Source organism: Gymnodraco acuticeps, unplaced genomic scaffold (assembly GCF_902827175.1).
Source record: "Gymnodraco acuticeps unplaced genomic scaffold, fGymAcu1.1, whole genome shotgun sequence".
Taxonomy (NCBI): domain Eukaryota; kingdom Metazoa; phylum Chordata; class Actinopteri; order Perciformes; family Bathydraconidae; genus Gymnodraco; species Gymnodraco acuticeps.
In genome coordinates this window covers 741,572-758,511 of record NW_022990023.1, presented here as the reverse complement: position 1 = coordinate 758,511, position 16,940 = coordinate 741,572, and the positions used below count along the sequence as shown (strand labels likewise).

The 16,940-nt window shown below is 37.7% G+C and overlaps 1 protein-coding gene across 1 annotated transcript in view; it reads right to left on the bottom strand.

Annotated features, from left to right (window-relative positions):
• Positions 1 to 16,940, bottom strand: part of atrnl1b (attractin-like 1b) — a 68,720-nt gene that overhangs the window by 14,191 nt on the left and 37,589 nt on the right. Inside the window, exons 22-26 of the mRNA XM_034214375.1 lie at positions 16,453 to 16,547; positions 16,113 to 16,191; positions 13,913 to 14,070; positions 11,279 to 11,340; positions 7,235 to 7,313 (exon numbers count right to left, since the gene is read on the bottom strand). Of these exons, the coding sequence (XP_034070266.1) occupies positions 7,235 to 7,313; positions 11,279 to 11,340; positions 13,913 to 14,070; positions 16,113 to 16,191; positions 16,453 to 16,547 (473 nt within the window). The remainder of the gene's footprint in view (positions 1 to 7,234; positions 7,314 to 11,278; positions 11,341 to 13,912; positions 14,071 to 16,112; positions 16,192 to 16,452; positions 16,548 to 16,940) is intronic.

Below are 16,940 nucleotides of genomic sequence, written 5' to 3'. Positions count from 1 at the left end.
TAGCTAGCTTCAGCAAATAAAATCTGACAAACAGATGTCATTTCAGCGGCAAAAGCAGTGGTCAACAATAGTGCGTAGCATACATGTATGTACTGTGGTCTTACATGGAGGGGCTATGCATTTATCTAAATTCAAGCATTGATTTCATTGTCCACCTCTTTAATGATTTTCCAGGTACACTTGATTGTTTGGCACTTTCCAATTATCTCACATTACCCGTACAATAAAAGTGGGTCAATAGTTTTATGGCTCTGAGTTTTCTGGTGGTCTTGAAACCTGAATATGAATTAGTCCTTGGTGTAGTAATGAACCCTGGTATTCTTCTGTCCAGACCCCCCACACTCACTCACTCTGAATTTAATTAAGTATTCATTCGTCTGGCTATTAATTGGCAAATTTCAGATGAGGTCTGGAGAGGTTGATAGCATTGTACAAGCGAACAAGTGGAGAAAAACTAAATCTGAAGATGACACTCATGGGGAATCAACGTCCCCATCTATATGACAATTGGAGAGAGCCAGAGCACTGTATTCGTTTTTATCAAGTTGTTATATTTCTGTTAGGGGTGTACACAGGAAAACATAGACAGTTGATGGAAATGGTTTTATTCAATTATGTCAAAAACCTTGATTAGATATTTGAAAGCAAACAGTGCCTCATTACTAGTACTGGCACATGCTGTTCTACGTCCAGCGCTTCAAATCATCTGTGGCTGTTTATAGAGGTCGACTAAAAAAAGACCTTGCACAGGCTTACAAGCAAAAAATCAAAACAGCATGTTTTCAAATATAGCTGATCTTTAAGAAACATTTTGAGTAAATGCACTCTAACCTGTCTGAAACGCAGGAAATGGCAGACAACAATGTAATGAAAAGCATTTTCTTCTTGATATTCAACAGTGAAAATCACTTCCTGACACAATATAAGCTAATGACGTCTTCTAAATGCGTGTTAAAAGTGTAATGTGTTTATCATTTATTTTAAAATGCCTAGGCTTCTACCTTTTTTTATAAAATAAAAGAAGTCAAAATGTAAAAACTGAGAAATATGGTCAGTGGGTTTTATTTATGTTCTGTGAATCATAAATAAGGCATTTTTTGTATCGATGCAGCCCATAATGACGCATTTTGAATGATCAACACTGGCTAGTTGTCAAGGCTCACTGAAGGGGGAGTGAGTGAGAGAATTGTTGAATCACTCTGAAAACATTCCCTGGGGGAGGTTAAGGTGGGACAGAGAGAACAACAGCCACATGAAATTGAGATTGATCACGCGATTGATTTTTTCTTTTTGAAGCTTTGATTTCTAAACTTTAAATCAAAAGGCTCGGGTTAGATTGTTGGACATCTCTACTATTAAACATCAAAACCAGCAACACCAAACCGCTACATTTAAGCTGCTGGGCCACTGCAGGTCAAAATGAGAAATTTTTGCCCTTTTCCAAAAGATAAAAGCAAGATGGAGGGCCCGGCGGGGTTGTTGCAAAACAAGAAAACAGCTCGCGGCTTATTACGGTTTCCAACACAAGAGCCTCAAATCCAACAACATTCATCCTAAATGTCAGATAGCAGTAATGTTATTTATCATGTTGCAGAATGCATTTATAGCAAAAAAGGAGAACAGAAGCTTTGCACAGGCATCAAAGAATGTGCTTGGAATACAATCATCAAAAGGCCACTGTATTACCAGATAGACTCTACAAATGAACACTACTGTAAGTAAAAGACAAAAGGCAGGAGTGGACCCTTCGAAAGCAAAAACTCGTTCTGATTTGGTCAAGAATACAAGCTGGAGCCATTCACTTTTGCGATAAGGGTGCACTGCTATGCCTCTTGATTAACTTGGCAGATGAGTGCATGAATTATCCGTCTTTTGAATACAGCATTTTGCTCCCTTCATTGGATCCTATAAAAGGGTATGTGTCATCCCGCCTCTGAGCATTTCCTACACCTAAGCAGGTCACTTTGTCCTTTTCAAAGATCACTGGCTGTGCCCACAAGGCGCTGCCCTGCAGAAGAAACTGAAGAAAACAAAACGGAAAATAAAATAAAATAAATGCTTTCACAATCTGTACAAACAATGGGATTAATGGACTAAACTCAATGAAGATATTCCATCACTGTATGCCATACTGATATGTTTGGTGGTTTTGTGTAGGCTTAAGAAGCAAGAAATCAATGAAATAGAAAAATAGAAAGTCGTGGTAAAAAGATAAGTAATAAGGTTCAACTCTAACATAAAATATTCATTAAATGTTCCCTTGCTGTAATTAATTTTTGCTCATTAGTGGTGCAGTCCAAGGGTAAACAATATCCTGAGTTCCTATCCAATATCCTAATCACAGGAACGTTCAATCATCTGTTTCTTTAGAGGAAATTATTAGAGTGCGAACTTTAAACCGAACACGGGACAATCAAGGTGACCAGGGGCTTAAGAGCAGGATAATCTGATTATGGCAATCGATGGCCGCTGATTGAGCTCTTCAAGGGGCATGGGAGGATTATGTGGACAATGTGTTGCTTTCAGATTTGTCAATGCAAGCACATAGATAATAGAGTTGTGTTGATCGAAATGGGTGGTTTACAGTCATTAGTATTACACTGAGAACGTATGTATGTTCTTTTTGCCGTTAGTCCGAAAGGAAAAAAGGCGACGGTGTAGATTTGATTCTTTAAAGAATATTAACTGGTGTGTTAATACTTTTTTTATCTCCGTCTCCTCTGGTGTGAGAGAGAAAAGAGAACGTCCTCTTTACCGTGGTGTCGGTGTGGAGGGAAGAACAAACTAGCAACAGGTATGTTACTAGCTTGAAGAAAAAAATCAAACCTTACCGTTATTTCGACAGAAAGAACAGCGAGGCAGATTACAATATTAGCTGGTGTGTTAATATTGCTCAGTCTTCTTGCAAAGCAAAAAAGTAACCGGCAAGCGCCCGTCGACCGAATGTTAGCTTTGGGTTCAGTCTGTGGACCGTTAAGCTAGCCCGGTTACTGATAGGTCGAGATGTGCTCTGAAGCGAGAAGAGGTGTTTGAATGACGCTGCGTCGTAGCGCAAGCTACTTAAAGGGTGGGTGGATTCCCTGACGTTGACGTCAAGATCTCCAGCCAATCAGGATTGCCGTAATGAGATTGATGCTTCTGTTTGCATACGCGTTGAGGCGCATCCCATAGTGAGACATCGAACGGAGTGTTATGAATGAGAACAACACTTCGTTCCGAACAACTACAAATCTGAATGAAAAAAGCCTAAATAAAGCCAGCTGGGAGTGCATCAAAATGAAAATAACACTAATCCCCCTAAAATTATAAACCTGGACCGCAATGCAACTTTATCCGCTATCAAATATGTGCAAGCTGACATTCTTTTTAATAATATCAGTGTTCAAGTTCTGTATTTCTACCGTGTGCCTCACAATTGTTATGACAAAATATAAAATAATTGTCACTGTGAATTTCTTGGTGACAATTCGGGTAGTAGTTGATAAAATAGGTAAATAAAAATGTGATCTGTTGGTGGTGAAAGAGAAAAATGTATTGTATCAAACCAATATTGTCACTATAGCAACACCACTATCGTTATTAAATAATGTACTTAAGAAATGAACAACATCAGTTTAGCAGAAAACATATGTGTTTTAAATAAATATATTTATACTTGTCGATTTATGGAATGCTTAAAAAAAAGGACCTTTTTATGGTAACAGCTGCTGAATAATAGTTTGGAGGGCTTTCAGAGTGTTGCAAGCGCTTATGCACGTGTTGGTAAGAGTGTGTGAGAGAGATAAAGAGAGCATTAGATAAATTCACATGTTTGTGTGTAAAACATCTTCCGTGTTGCAGTCTTGTGAAATGTCAGCGCCCCCTCCCCCCCGTTCCCCCCACAGGTAGCTTCAAAGAGGTCAGCCCTCGTCCTCCTCCGTGGCATTTACAGCTGCCGTCTTTTCATCCCTTTGTCCCCCCCCCCCCACTCAGGACCCCAGTCTCGTCACTTATCCTCAACTCAAATTATTCAGATACAACCGTTAGCCTTTGCAACCAAGTCCTTTCAACTCCTGACAAAAAAGAGAAAGTGCTTATTCAATTAGTGCATTAGTGTGCTGGAAGATCTGCTTTGAGTGAATAAGAGCACTCCAGGAATTACACATTTACCACCTAATGTTTCTTAAGAGGCTGTTTTTCTTATCTTCAGATAATTTCCACATTACAAACAGACAATGGCAGCTTGGTTTAGAACAAATATTCATGTCAAATGTCTTAAATTAAAAAAAACATTTAAACGGTTTCATTTTAACACATAGCTATTTATGTCTAGCAGGAAACAGTAGGATAGATTCCACACCAGGAAGCCAATCCAAAAAGATCAATCACTATCAGGATCAGTGACTCATTATTCTCCCAGCTATCTCTAGAGGCCTCATTACCACTAGTTTATTCCATGTACTTATGTTAAATGGGGGCTTGTGAGCATTAGATGGCCTCCAGCCCAAATCCTCCCTGTCCATATTTGGACAAGCCTCGTAAATGCATGGGCCGATCACAAGCCCTTTTAAATGATGATCTGATACCATACAAGACTTGCTCTCGTCTCTCAACACAAGTGAGTCATCACAAATTCCACTGAAACTCTGATTCACTTTACTTTATGATGGGATGCTGTATGCAACAAGCCGGCTATTATTACAAGCCATTTGGGAAATGATTTGTTATTAATGCCATCACAAACTAGATAACTTTTTTGTATGTGACTAACGTCAAAGAGCACTCTTCTTTATTTAGCATTGGACTCCTATAACATTGTAGGATGGACAGTTAAGGAACAATTTAAATCGTAGAGCACAACCAGAGATTTTGTCTTTCATAATCCCTTGTTCTTCATTTACAAAAACTGGTCAATACAAATCTAATGAACTGTCATTTTTGTAATTGGCCATATAAAAAAGAAAGACATTTAATTAAGACAAATGCTGATTGTATTGTACCATATGAGGAAGCTAAAAATAACGGCAGTTTATAATTCTTAATATTTTAATTTAAAATGTCTAAATGGGGGAAATATAGAAACATCTTTATATTCTTAACTAAAAATATACATTCATATGATACTTTAGATTTGACAAGAACAAATGCACTTTTGGTTTTGTTAACCGCGGCATAAAGTTGTGCGCACTTTGAATTAGAGACTAATACTTTAATGTATAGTTTCCCTTTAAGAAAGCAAATAAACAAACAAAACAAAAATGTACTGTTCCATATAAATGGAAGAAGATCTTATTTTCTATTTATTTTTTTTAAAGAGAGATTTATTATGTCTGCACCTGTCTGATAACAGAGTAAAACAAATGAGAACACTATTTAAATTGGAGGTTGGTCAGAGGACAAACTGTTGTTTTTATTTGTATTCAATTCTATGATAAATGTGTGTTTGTGTTAGTAAATGGGTACTTTTTGTATCAGTCATAATGGTGGTAATAAACATAAGGCTCTACACCTATATAACAAGCTTACATTGATTGCAGCTTGAGGTCTGCAGATATAAAAACAGCTATAGAGGTTTGACCTTATAGCTAAAAACATTTCAGACTCGAGTACTTACATAAGTGGATGCCCCATTCCAAACATAAAACCATTTTACTCTGGCAGGGTGATAGACAGACCTTAACTACTTTAGATAACATCACTTCAAATTGTCCTGCTGGTTTTGGACATGTGAAATGTTGACAGCCACATGAGATGCTGTTAAAGTCTACAAGCAAAGCTGAAAAGGCACTGAAGCCCTGAAGACTGTCACAGCTTTCAGGAAGAGGTGACCAACACACAGCTCATCTTTACATCTTCTGGTCAAAAGTAGGGCAGCTGAAAATGCCACGGCAGGAACCTTAAGGTATTCTTTTTCTCAGCTTCATAAAGCCATGTGGCAGACATGTTTGAGAAACTGGTTAACCAGTATGACAGCTATATTTTGAAATAAAACTACCTTTAACAGGATTTAACTGCATAAAGGATCAAAATGTCTTAGGCTAGTCAGATTGTAGCTACAGTTTTTTAAACTTTTCAATCAAACCTGGATAAATCACAAATCAGCAGCCAACAAAAGCTGTAGCAAAAACCCAACAAAAAGGTTTAGGATTCAAATAAGATTCAGAAATAAGATCACTATGAGGAATGTAATGTTTTTTAAAAAGAAGGTACAAAAATAAATAATGTCCTGTTGCTAAAAGGGCGGGAAAAAAAGTTTGACGTAGCTTAAATTAATAAATACAAGCTGATGCTTCATCCACAAACAACTCTGTCAGTCCTTCTCAGAGAATAAGAAGTATTTTGTTTGGCTGGTGACAAAACTTTTCAATCACCTGAAATTGAGAGATGAGAGATCTTTATTTAAATATGAATCTGTCTTCATGTGGCAGCTGAAGGGCAGTGACAAACAGATTACAGGAATGCCAAGAGCAGACAGCAAAAGTGAGCAGAATTTCAATGACGTGAGCCCATCTGCCTGCATTAACTTTTATTGACTTTAATTCTTTGGATAGGCATGATTCCCGAGTTGCGGTAGCTATCATTCTTGTTTATTTTCATCAATTACAGGGTATAAAAATGTGGATCTTTTGATAATCAATGTCATGCCCAAAGGGGAATAAATTGTGGGAGCTTTATTAGCAGACTGCGGGTCATAAGGCTGGATGAGCACCAAATGAAACGTCCTGATATCAAGTATCTGACAGCATCTAGGAGAATATAGGATTCGGTCTGAAGAGATGGAAATGATGGCAGCTTTTACAGAAACCAGGAACCACCACATGCAGTTTGAGTTCACGGCTGAATTTACATATATTTGCACACTTCCTCCATTTCCTTACTTCCTCTTTCTTGCCCTCTTATTTATTTATTTTTACTGCCAGTCATCTCATCTTTCAACCCCATCTTTCAAAGTAACTGAATATTAATGTTACTTTCTATCCCCTTTTCCTTGAGTTATTCACAGTATCTCGACTTACTTCTAGGCTACTTCAATCATTAACTTCTGAATGACCATATTTACTTTTGGAAAAAATAAACCTTTATCAAATGTGACGTCTTGGCCACTAGCCATTGACACATAGTGACCTTTTCGATTGTTGTTTAGATTTGAACAATAATGCTAACTTAGCTAGCATGTTGTTAAGTATTTCTACAATGTTAACTGCAAGTTTTTTAAATATTGTAATGGTCCACAGAATGTGTTTTAAGGACTTACTTCTCTCCGTCGTGAAGCCCAGCAGGTCTGTTTGATCTTCCAAACCACTGCAGCCACCAGGAGGAGAGACAGGAAGCAACTGGAGGAAAGAGAGGAAACAATATCAATCAGCATGACTTTAACTAATAACATCTGTACCTGAGGAAGTGCACACATATTTCCATTGCATATAGGTAGCGGTCAACCCTTGGGTATTTAAAAGCATCAGTAGATACTAACAGGATATGAACATGCCACCTAGAAGAGATTCATATTGTAAGATTTTCTATTATATATATTGGATTTTTTAACAAACGTTGTGGTTTTACATTCTTTTCTAAGCATTTTTTAGGAATTAACATGTCAATCATTTGTATTTTCACAGTGTTTTCTTGATATATTTAAACATTAACGCACACATTTCAGTCTTTCCTCATGTCTGCCAAAAAAGTTTGACTTTCAAAATGCACACATCTTACGCTTTTAATTCAGACAATGAATTACACAGATTTCTATCAAGGTTATATGTCCTGTACTTATTGTGCTGCTTTGTGTCCTATATCTATATGCATTGCACACATTTTTTGATTTTATTAAAGCCTTTACTGTATAATCGGTGATATAGTATTTTGTGAAAAACAACTTAGCAACTACATTATTACTCCTTCAAACAGGGTAGACTTGAATATTCATAGTTTGGCTCTTACTTTAAAAAAACGAATATATATGATATGAAGAGGTATCACATCAATTTCTTGGCAAACTGAATATTTTGGCCGATTACTTCACTTAATAACCCAAGATTAAAATCATTAGTCAAGGGAAATTCAACAAGGTCCGAGGGCTGCTGGGATATAAAAATATGACTGATTGAAAGCTTCCACTTCATTATCCTGGTGACAGATGAGAGCGGTAGGATTATTATGGGCTGAAGGGAAAGAGATCGTTGTCACAGCAACACATAAGACACTGATCAATGTGGTTTGGTGAAAAAAACACCAAAAAACAAAAAAGGTGAACTCTTTAATTGATATTCATTTACTAACACGTATTTCATGATATCCTTCTTTCTATTCTGTACCCACTGGATGAGAAGGACTCTTTTCCTGTTGTCCAGGAACAAAGAAAATCATATTTGGATTTGAAACCTATACCGTAATGTAATATGACCAATGAGCCCTCGTCTTCAGGGACATGCCACATTTCTAAAAGAAAGGGCAGTCTGGTCCAATAAGCACATTTCACCAGAGACACATGACTAGCTCTAATATCACAGGCCCTTTTGTTTCATATTTTAACTCGCAGGCTTTCATTTTGCCGGACACACCTGCAAGTCAATTGAACGATAACGTCTGTGAGGAGCGTGATAACTCTTCAGCCTCTCAAATAAAGCAAAGAGTGGGCCGCCAAGCTTTAAAAAAGTGGATTTTATTTGAGAGGTACACCCTTTCATTCTTTTAGAAATACTTGCACCATCTTAGAACGCTTTGAAGATAACAGTGAATGGAGAAGGGGGGAGCTGTGTGGGCTTCAATGACATTTCCATGTAGCAGAAGTGACAGAAATCCCTAGACAGGGGTTTGGCTTTCATCATCACTATTTTAGACAGCTTAAATCCCCTTTGCTGTTCCTTCTGCTTCAGCTGTTAATAAAGCAGTTCTGCAGTCATTCATGTTCTATCGCCTTAAGGTAGTGAAGGACAAACATAAAAGTCTTAAAACAAAGGATGCACTTAAGTTATCTACAAGTACTTATTGATGTCCGATAGTTAGTAACAGCAGGTGTTAACTCAACTACTCATGATGAAAGCAAACAAGCGGTCGCACGTTGCAATGTTCCTAATTGTACTGATCTCAGGAAGGTCTTTAGTAGTACACAGCCAAATATGTTACTACTTAATATAGTGTCATGTAAAAGTGGCCTTTGGCAGAGAAGAAAATCAACTTAAATACATGATCATCTCTGTAACCACAAGGCTACAGTTACCAAATGGGAAAAGCAATCAATATTTTCTATACCTGCTTCCTAGATGCTTTATAGGCTGCTAAAACATGATCCTCTGTAGAAAAAGCAACCTTGAAATGCCAAATAGGAACACAATTACTTCTTGTAGGGTAGCAAATGATATAGTGCCAGAACTTCTTTAAAATATTAAAATGTTATTTACAGTTTTTGTTCAGCTTTGAGTGAATAAAGTTGATGCACAGATAATGTGTGCATGCTTCTTAATAAGTCTACTGTGTATGGTTGGAAAACAAAGAAATAACTCATGTGCAAGTGTACACAACTAGAGATTCTGTAAATACACACACACAGATGTGACATGAATGACACGTGTTAATTAGTATAGATTAGACCCTGGGGTTCCACTGCAAGTGTGAAGCCGTGTCCTATAGACTTTATACAGTGTCTAATCATAACACACAAAACAATCAGACTCATTAGATAACAACTTAGTGCTGTGCAAGTAAATATTGTCCATGAAGTCACTTAGACAAGGTAGCCGTGTGGAACATTTGTAAAAAAATATATTGTTAAACGGCGTGTATTGAAAAAGCTTGAGGGGATAGTTGAATAAACTTGGAAGAGAAAAACAACAGAAGGAGGGACAAGCGTGTGTTAGCAGTCATGCCATCATTTCTTCACCCCTATCTCTCATACAAGGAGGTCTAGAAACCCTGTGGGGTGATTTGACATTTTGTCATCAGGCTGATTATGTTTCCCGCCGGTTCATCCCCTCAAATCCACACACACACACAACCGCTTGTCACGGCCTCATAGCCTTTCACTCACTTTTGAGTTTATGGGCGAGTGAGAAGCGGACAACAAGGATGCAGAAAAGACTTCAGAGAATGAATATAATCTGCACGATAATGGGAAAAACAAAGAAATTGCAATGCATACTGATGGGAAACGATGTGCAACACTACGCTGGTAAACTGGGAAATCTATGTGCTGTGTCGTGGATTCCTAGGGGTTATTTTTGATTATATTAAGAACTAAACTGATAGAAACTAATACTAAAGGAAGGATAATACACAAAAACATTCTAAGGAATAATAGTAATGCCCAGGAAAAGTGCTAATTTGTTACTTTAAAAAGACAAACTACATGTTGCCCTTTTGTGACCCTATTTAAAATGGTTTCCTGTGCAAATGATGCAAGGAGCCGTCAGACACATTTTTAGATCAAATAAGCTGTCCTTCTCCCCTTTCGGTCCAAAAATCCCTGAATTCGGGTGTTCAACTGTAATTTGATCGGATGGAGGCAGAAGATAACTGATCGTGTGACAGCTTTTCGGGAAAGTTATTGTTGGCTGGGCAATGACGGGCAGGTGCCTTGGGCAAAGACTGTCTTCTATTCCCACCTTGACAGCTACACAGATAATATGTTAGTTCATCGGGAGCACACCTTGAAATAAAGTAAACGCACATTTATACACAGAAACTGCACTACGGTCAGTGTTAGGTGAGAAAATAAAAGGTCACACCAATAACACAGAGCTAAATATTCAAACCACTATAGTTTATACACTGCTGGTTTTGCATACGGTAACCAAAGCTTTGAGAGAGAACTCAATCTATTGAAGCTTCTAAAAAAGGCCGATATCTTACCTAAAGCATACATTTTCCAATTATACTCGCATCCTCTTAATGTATTCAGACTTCAGTGCCTTTGAGAGAACTCAATTGACTCATTTTCAACATTTCAATGAGAAAAGATTTCCATCGCAGCTCTACGGGTGAAAAATGATTAAAGAGCTCCTCATATCTTGATCGCCCATGCCTGCTCTTTAGATGGCACTCGCAGAGCAATATTCACCTATTTAATTGGTCACTGGCTGCTTCATTTGCCACTCTAAAAAGGAAGATTGCTGCCTTGAAGACACAAGAAGCATTTACATGTACTTGGTTAACGGAACAGGCTCAAGTAACTCAATAAGCCCCGAGAGGCAGGAGCGGAACAGGAAGAGGTGGCGGGTCAAATTCTGGATGATGCTTCTTGACTGCTGAAGAGCTGAATCAAATGACATGAATGAGTGTGTTACATATTGGACTCACTCACCTGAAAAATGTAACAAAGAACTGGACAAGGTCCATGATGCTGTTGTGTTGCGAGAAGGCAATCTAGAGGAGGGAAAGAGAGAAGAGAAATTATAAAAAAAATTGATATATAAATGACTATACTAAAAGGTTAATCAGGCTTAATCAGTCAATACAAATGGGGTTAGGGTTAGTAAACCTGAACTTTATATTTAAAATGTATTGAATGTGTGATAAAGAAATGTTAACTCTAAAAAGGTGAACTACTTAGCACAGCCAATCTTGAGTTTATTTTCGGTGGACGTGTGACATTGTGAAGGGGTTAACGTGATCTAGTGTTGACAGTTCACGTCGGCAGTAAGAGCAGAATGGACCCGTTAAAAGGTCAATTCTTCACTAAAAGCTTCTACTTTATAGAAAATTGTTGGACAAAGATACAAACAAGGCAGAAAGCTTTCTATTTCAACACAATCCACATCTTCTAAGAAAAAAAGTTTTTGATCGTATTGATGCATTTCGATGCAAATGTTTTTAATATTATGTACTGTATCTTTAATGACTTGAGGCCAGAAATGGAAAGCACTGCAGTTTTCTATTTTACGTATTTTGTTTCTGCATTTATGTCATTTAAAACATTTACATTACTGTAAGTAAGGAAAGTAAAACTATAGCATTACACACTTGAATTGTTCCCTAATTTGAAAAGGATTCTATTGAGTGAAGGGACAGCCTAATGTGAAAATAGTGAATCTCTTATAGCTGATTAGCGTATTTATATCAGCAGTAAATAACGTTTTACCTTCATTAAAAGAAGGATTGCACATACCCAGCAGCTCAATCACATCTGATAGGCCACATCATAGTGACATGTCATTATCTACTGTAGATGCTTTGAAGGCCTTTAGCCCGGAGAGCATCAGGACAACACAACGTCATCTGCAGCAGTACTGTCCCCCCCGGTTCATCGCACGGAGGGTTAAGTAATATGGCTCACAATGAGCTTTTAGAGGTTGATTATGTGCGTCATATTGGATGTTATGAATACTGATGAGGCAGAAATTCAAAAGCAATGATTCTTGGTGATTCAGATCAATGACGGACGGTTGATGAATTTGTTATATGTATTACAAAGAGAAGAAGAAAAGTATGTTTGTTTTTGCTTATCAATCAACTATCTTGTAATTGACAAGCTACAGGGCTAAATATATTTGTCTTACACAAAGCTATATGCATGTTCAAGTTGATTATAGCAGTACAGAGTCTAGTGTTCTTGTCTAACGTCTCCAACCAATTGACTTTCTCTAACACTTTTAGGTAGATAATAAGATCAGTGATCTGAAATGAGATGCTCGCTGACATGGCTAAAATGACTGAAAAGCACACATGTTTTTCTGGCGTTTTTAGTAAGTGGGGCAGTTCTTTCAGTGCTGGCAACCCTGCTTTTCACATAATACGAGGTCAAAGCAATACATTTGGGGTTAATCTAATTTCAATTCATCTATGTGAGCCGATCAATGGCATCTTCTGAGAATGTACTTCCATTACAAGTGGACTTTTATTACATCGAGTGGTCCTCTTGGGTAACAATTATACGAACACATAATGATGTCACAGAAAGCTCAAAACCTCGCTTTGCTATCTTTACCAACATTTAAATGCTTATTTGTATGGGTTAGACGCCTAAACACGAGGCTCATAAGTGCATTCTCAATTTCTGCTTTATCTCACGCAGGTCTACGCTCTCACCCCGGCATCATAAAGGCAAGCAAAGGAAGAGAGACCCTATCCTGTTACAAAAGCTATTTGCTTTAACAGCGCAGGCCAGTCCATAATAAATAAGTGACTGTTGGCCGGGAAATCTAATAGAAAACTATTACTGGGCCACCTCCACAGATGGACTGACCCCTGAGATATTATCGCCACAGCGTGGTCCAATCATCTACCTTGTGAAAGGGAGGCACAGAACAAATATAAAAATCAATACTTGGAAGCGTGCTAATTAGCAAAAAGGGAATTGTGTGATAATATTAGGAAAGCATCTATCATGTTGCTGAGTTCAAGTGTCTCGCTTAAATGTACAATTTCTCCAATGCAATTGTTGCAGACTAAATGGCTTTTTTTGGCATACAAAAATCACAAGCTATTAGGTGATTATGGTCAAGTGGCCAAAAAGTTGAGTATTTACACGTCTGGCAGATCTAGAGGAACATTAACATTTATTTAAAAGCCTGCAAGAATAAACCTTGGAACAATTCTTTGACAACAAATTAATGATTGTGTTCCTGCTAACCCAAAATAACTGACAGCAAATTGTATTTATTTTCCCTTTGTTGTATTTTGGCCACATCAAAACCTCAATCTCCTCTATTCAGAAAGAGGGGTAGGAAAGGTTAAACGGCGCTTTGCTTTTGCCCGCACAAAAAAAGACAGCTGTGCACCTATGCACACTAACCATCCCTCATTAAATCTGTAATTAGAATAAAGTGCACTTGAAATCACCCTGAGCAACAACAATAAGCTCTCTGTATGCATGTAGGAACAATTGTTTATCAATGGAATGATAATGTACATACTGTAGTGAGCCATTTAGAAGACAGCATAGCAACATAGATCAAGACTAATGATTAGTTCACGGTGTTTGCTGCTTCATCCTTACCTGGATCTTGATGGGCCATGAGAAGTTACTGACGTAGACATAAAAGGTGATGTTGGGGTTGCTTCTAAAGGTGTACTTCTCACAGGAGAAACTGTCTCTGTATTCCTTGATGTTAGTTTTGGACACGATGGGCACTTCCTCTCCAGAGATGGTTCCAGCTGTTGGGGCAACGAGTTAACTTTGAGCACACACACCTATATACAGACACGGAGCAGCAACGTATCATTATGAATCCATTAATGGGTTTATCAAGCCATTTGGGACAGGAAAGCTCTCATAAGCAATTCATATTATTATGTCTTAAGTGCATTTAGCTTCTTTTGGGTTGACCTAAAACAGTAGAGCTTTTATTTTGTAATTATACATGCCGTCCGTATTTAATTGTTAAATGGACGTGGGAGAAAGGCGCAGCTTGATAGAGGGAAAGTGTGCCGCTGCTGCCCATAGGTCAAGACTGAGTCATGCTAGCACAGTCATCATTTGAATCCATTTCACCACTCTCCGCTAATGCATTGAGTATATGTGAGCCCTAGAATTTAGCATGTTGTTCCCTTGGGCGGATGCAGCATGCGCAGATCCACAATTATTTATTATGAATAATTGTTTGTGTCCCGTTAGGTTCAGTATTCACAAGGGAGTTCATTTAACAACAGGCTAAAACTGGTAAATAACATTAAATATGGCCAAAACTGCATTATAAACGTTAGTGTTTTTAATAGTTGAATCAAACGAATTAATCTCCAAGCCACACTTGAATTTAAGTCTTTTTTCCTTCTATTTAATGTTTCAAGTCATTTCTTATTCTCCCTCGTGTTACTGGGTCCTCGACATTGGCATTCCAACCCACAGCTCTGAAACAAAAGGACTGGAAATGACAGCTTCAGTGTGACTACGTGAGCATGTTTATCTTAATTGAAATCACCCTCCTCCTCCCACCCAAAGGCGCTCCGACGCTCTTGTCGATTGTGAAGAGGCTCCCGTTCCTTCTGAGAAACCCAACTTCAAATATTAATGACGGCGGGTATTCTGAAAGAAAAGGTTAAGGTGGCGTGCGGGGGGTTAACGTGTTTCAGTGGTTGGAAAATGCCATTATTGTGGGGAGGGAGAACGTGGCGGCTGCCTTGAGAGGAGGGGGGGGTCCAGTGTCCTTGGCCGTCTCTCCTCAGGGGACATATAATACCCACTCAACAGTGACACAGGACATACTAACGACAGAGCGGACATTATTGTTCCTGATATACCAACCGAATAAATTATTATTGTAATAAGCACATTTCTTTTATCAAACGAAAAACTTAATTATCTACATTATAAACTCATTGTTTATGCCTCAGGCACCTGGAGGGGCAGTTGAGTAATTGGTGTTGGAAAGCTAATTAGAAATAATTTTCATTAAATATAATTAAAAGTGAATGGAAATAATAAAACAAAGGGTTTTGATCGTATGTAAGCCCATATTCATGGCTTATTTGTGTTAATGTTATGGAAGTAGGTGACTGTTTGTATAGGACCTTTTGGGTATTTAATTGACAATAAATAAAGACAATGTGTCTTTAAGCCGGGGACTGAGTTTGACATTTTGGTATAAAATCGTTTTTTAATGTTCTTATTGATGCTTGTGACAAACTGTGTATTTATTATTTTGTGTGGATCTGGCAAATTATAAAGAAGGAGGACAGTTTGGACGTATCCTAAGATTTTAAATGTCTGCTGCCTTAATCTTCCAATGCTTAAAAAAAAAATGTATTTCATAAAAATATGACATTTTAAAAATGCTGATGCCTTTTCACTACAATCTCTAATACCATTTATGACCTAAGCATTTTGTTGCTTTTGGTTTAGAATGTTTTACATGTTTCAACTGCATAATGATTCATGAAAATTTGCGCAGAAGATAGCAATAAGTATTTGCACAGACTATTGGTTGGATCCACAATACAATGAGGAAAGAAAAAGAAGCCTTTTTCCTCATTAACCAACGAGCTGTTGACATGTTCGCAAATCCATCTACTTAATCTAAAACTAAACTAAGAAATGGACTGATTATTCAATCCATGGGGATTAGATTGGAATCGATGTAACACCAGCTAATGGGATGTGTACACAGTTGAGCCATTGTCAAGGTTTCTGTCATATAGGAAGATAATATAGAGCAAGGTGTTTTTACTACACAATAAATTAACTGCAAATAAAAAGGTACCTGTGGATCCCACCGACCAGGTGATGTTCAGGTTAAAGTTGTTGGATGCGTTAATGGACATGTCCAAGTTCTTGTTAGCCTTCAGACAGAGAACACAAAACATGAATGTAATTAAATATAGAAAAAAAACTGAGAATATCACACACACACATACACAAGAGCCTTAATATGAAAACGTAGATCTAAAAAGCCTACTGTAGGTACAGGAAATGAAACTATTTGAGACTTTAATCATTTATGAGCTGTTCCAGACTCTAAATGCAACTCTTACATCTTGATTATAATGAAGAAAGATCAAAAACTGTCAAAGTGTCAGTGTGTGACTACAGGATATAGTTACCTGCTCAGGTGAGGCCATGAAGTTGATGGCGGTGTAGTGATTATCATCTTCCTGGATGAGACTGAAGGTGAACTGGTAGTCTATCAGGAGGTTGTCTGTTTTGGAAATGATAAAACAAAGTTCTCATACCTGGCTCACACTACTAGAGACTACTATGACAAGATGAATACATAGAGACGTACGCAATGTGATATGATCAAAAGAAAAACCAATAATAAACTGCATGAAGGCGACAAGTGAAATCTAAATGTCTGTAATCAAATCCAATGACGGCAATCAGGTTGCACAATTTTCTCATCAAGCAGAGAACGAGAACCTGACAGCGGGCTCTAAAACTACCCTGCAGCGATTAATGGAGTTACAAATTATTTATTAATAGTGGTCACACACGCATTGACTACATTCTGAGTAAGTATTAAGTATAAGTAAACACACATGAGATTTATTGACCAATATATTTTTGGATTGTATCACATTTAAATGGATTT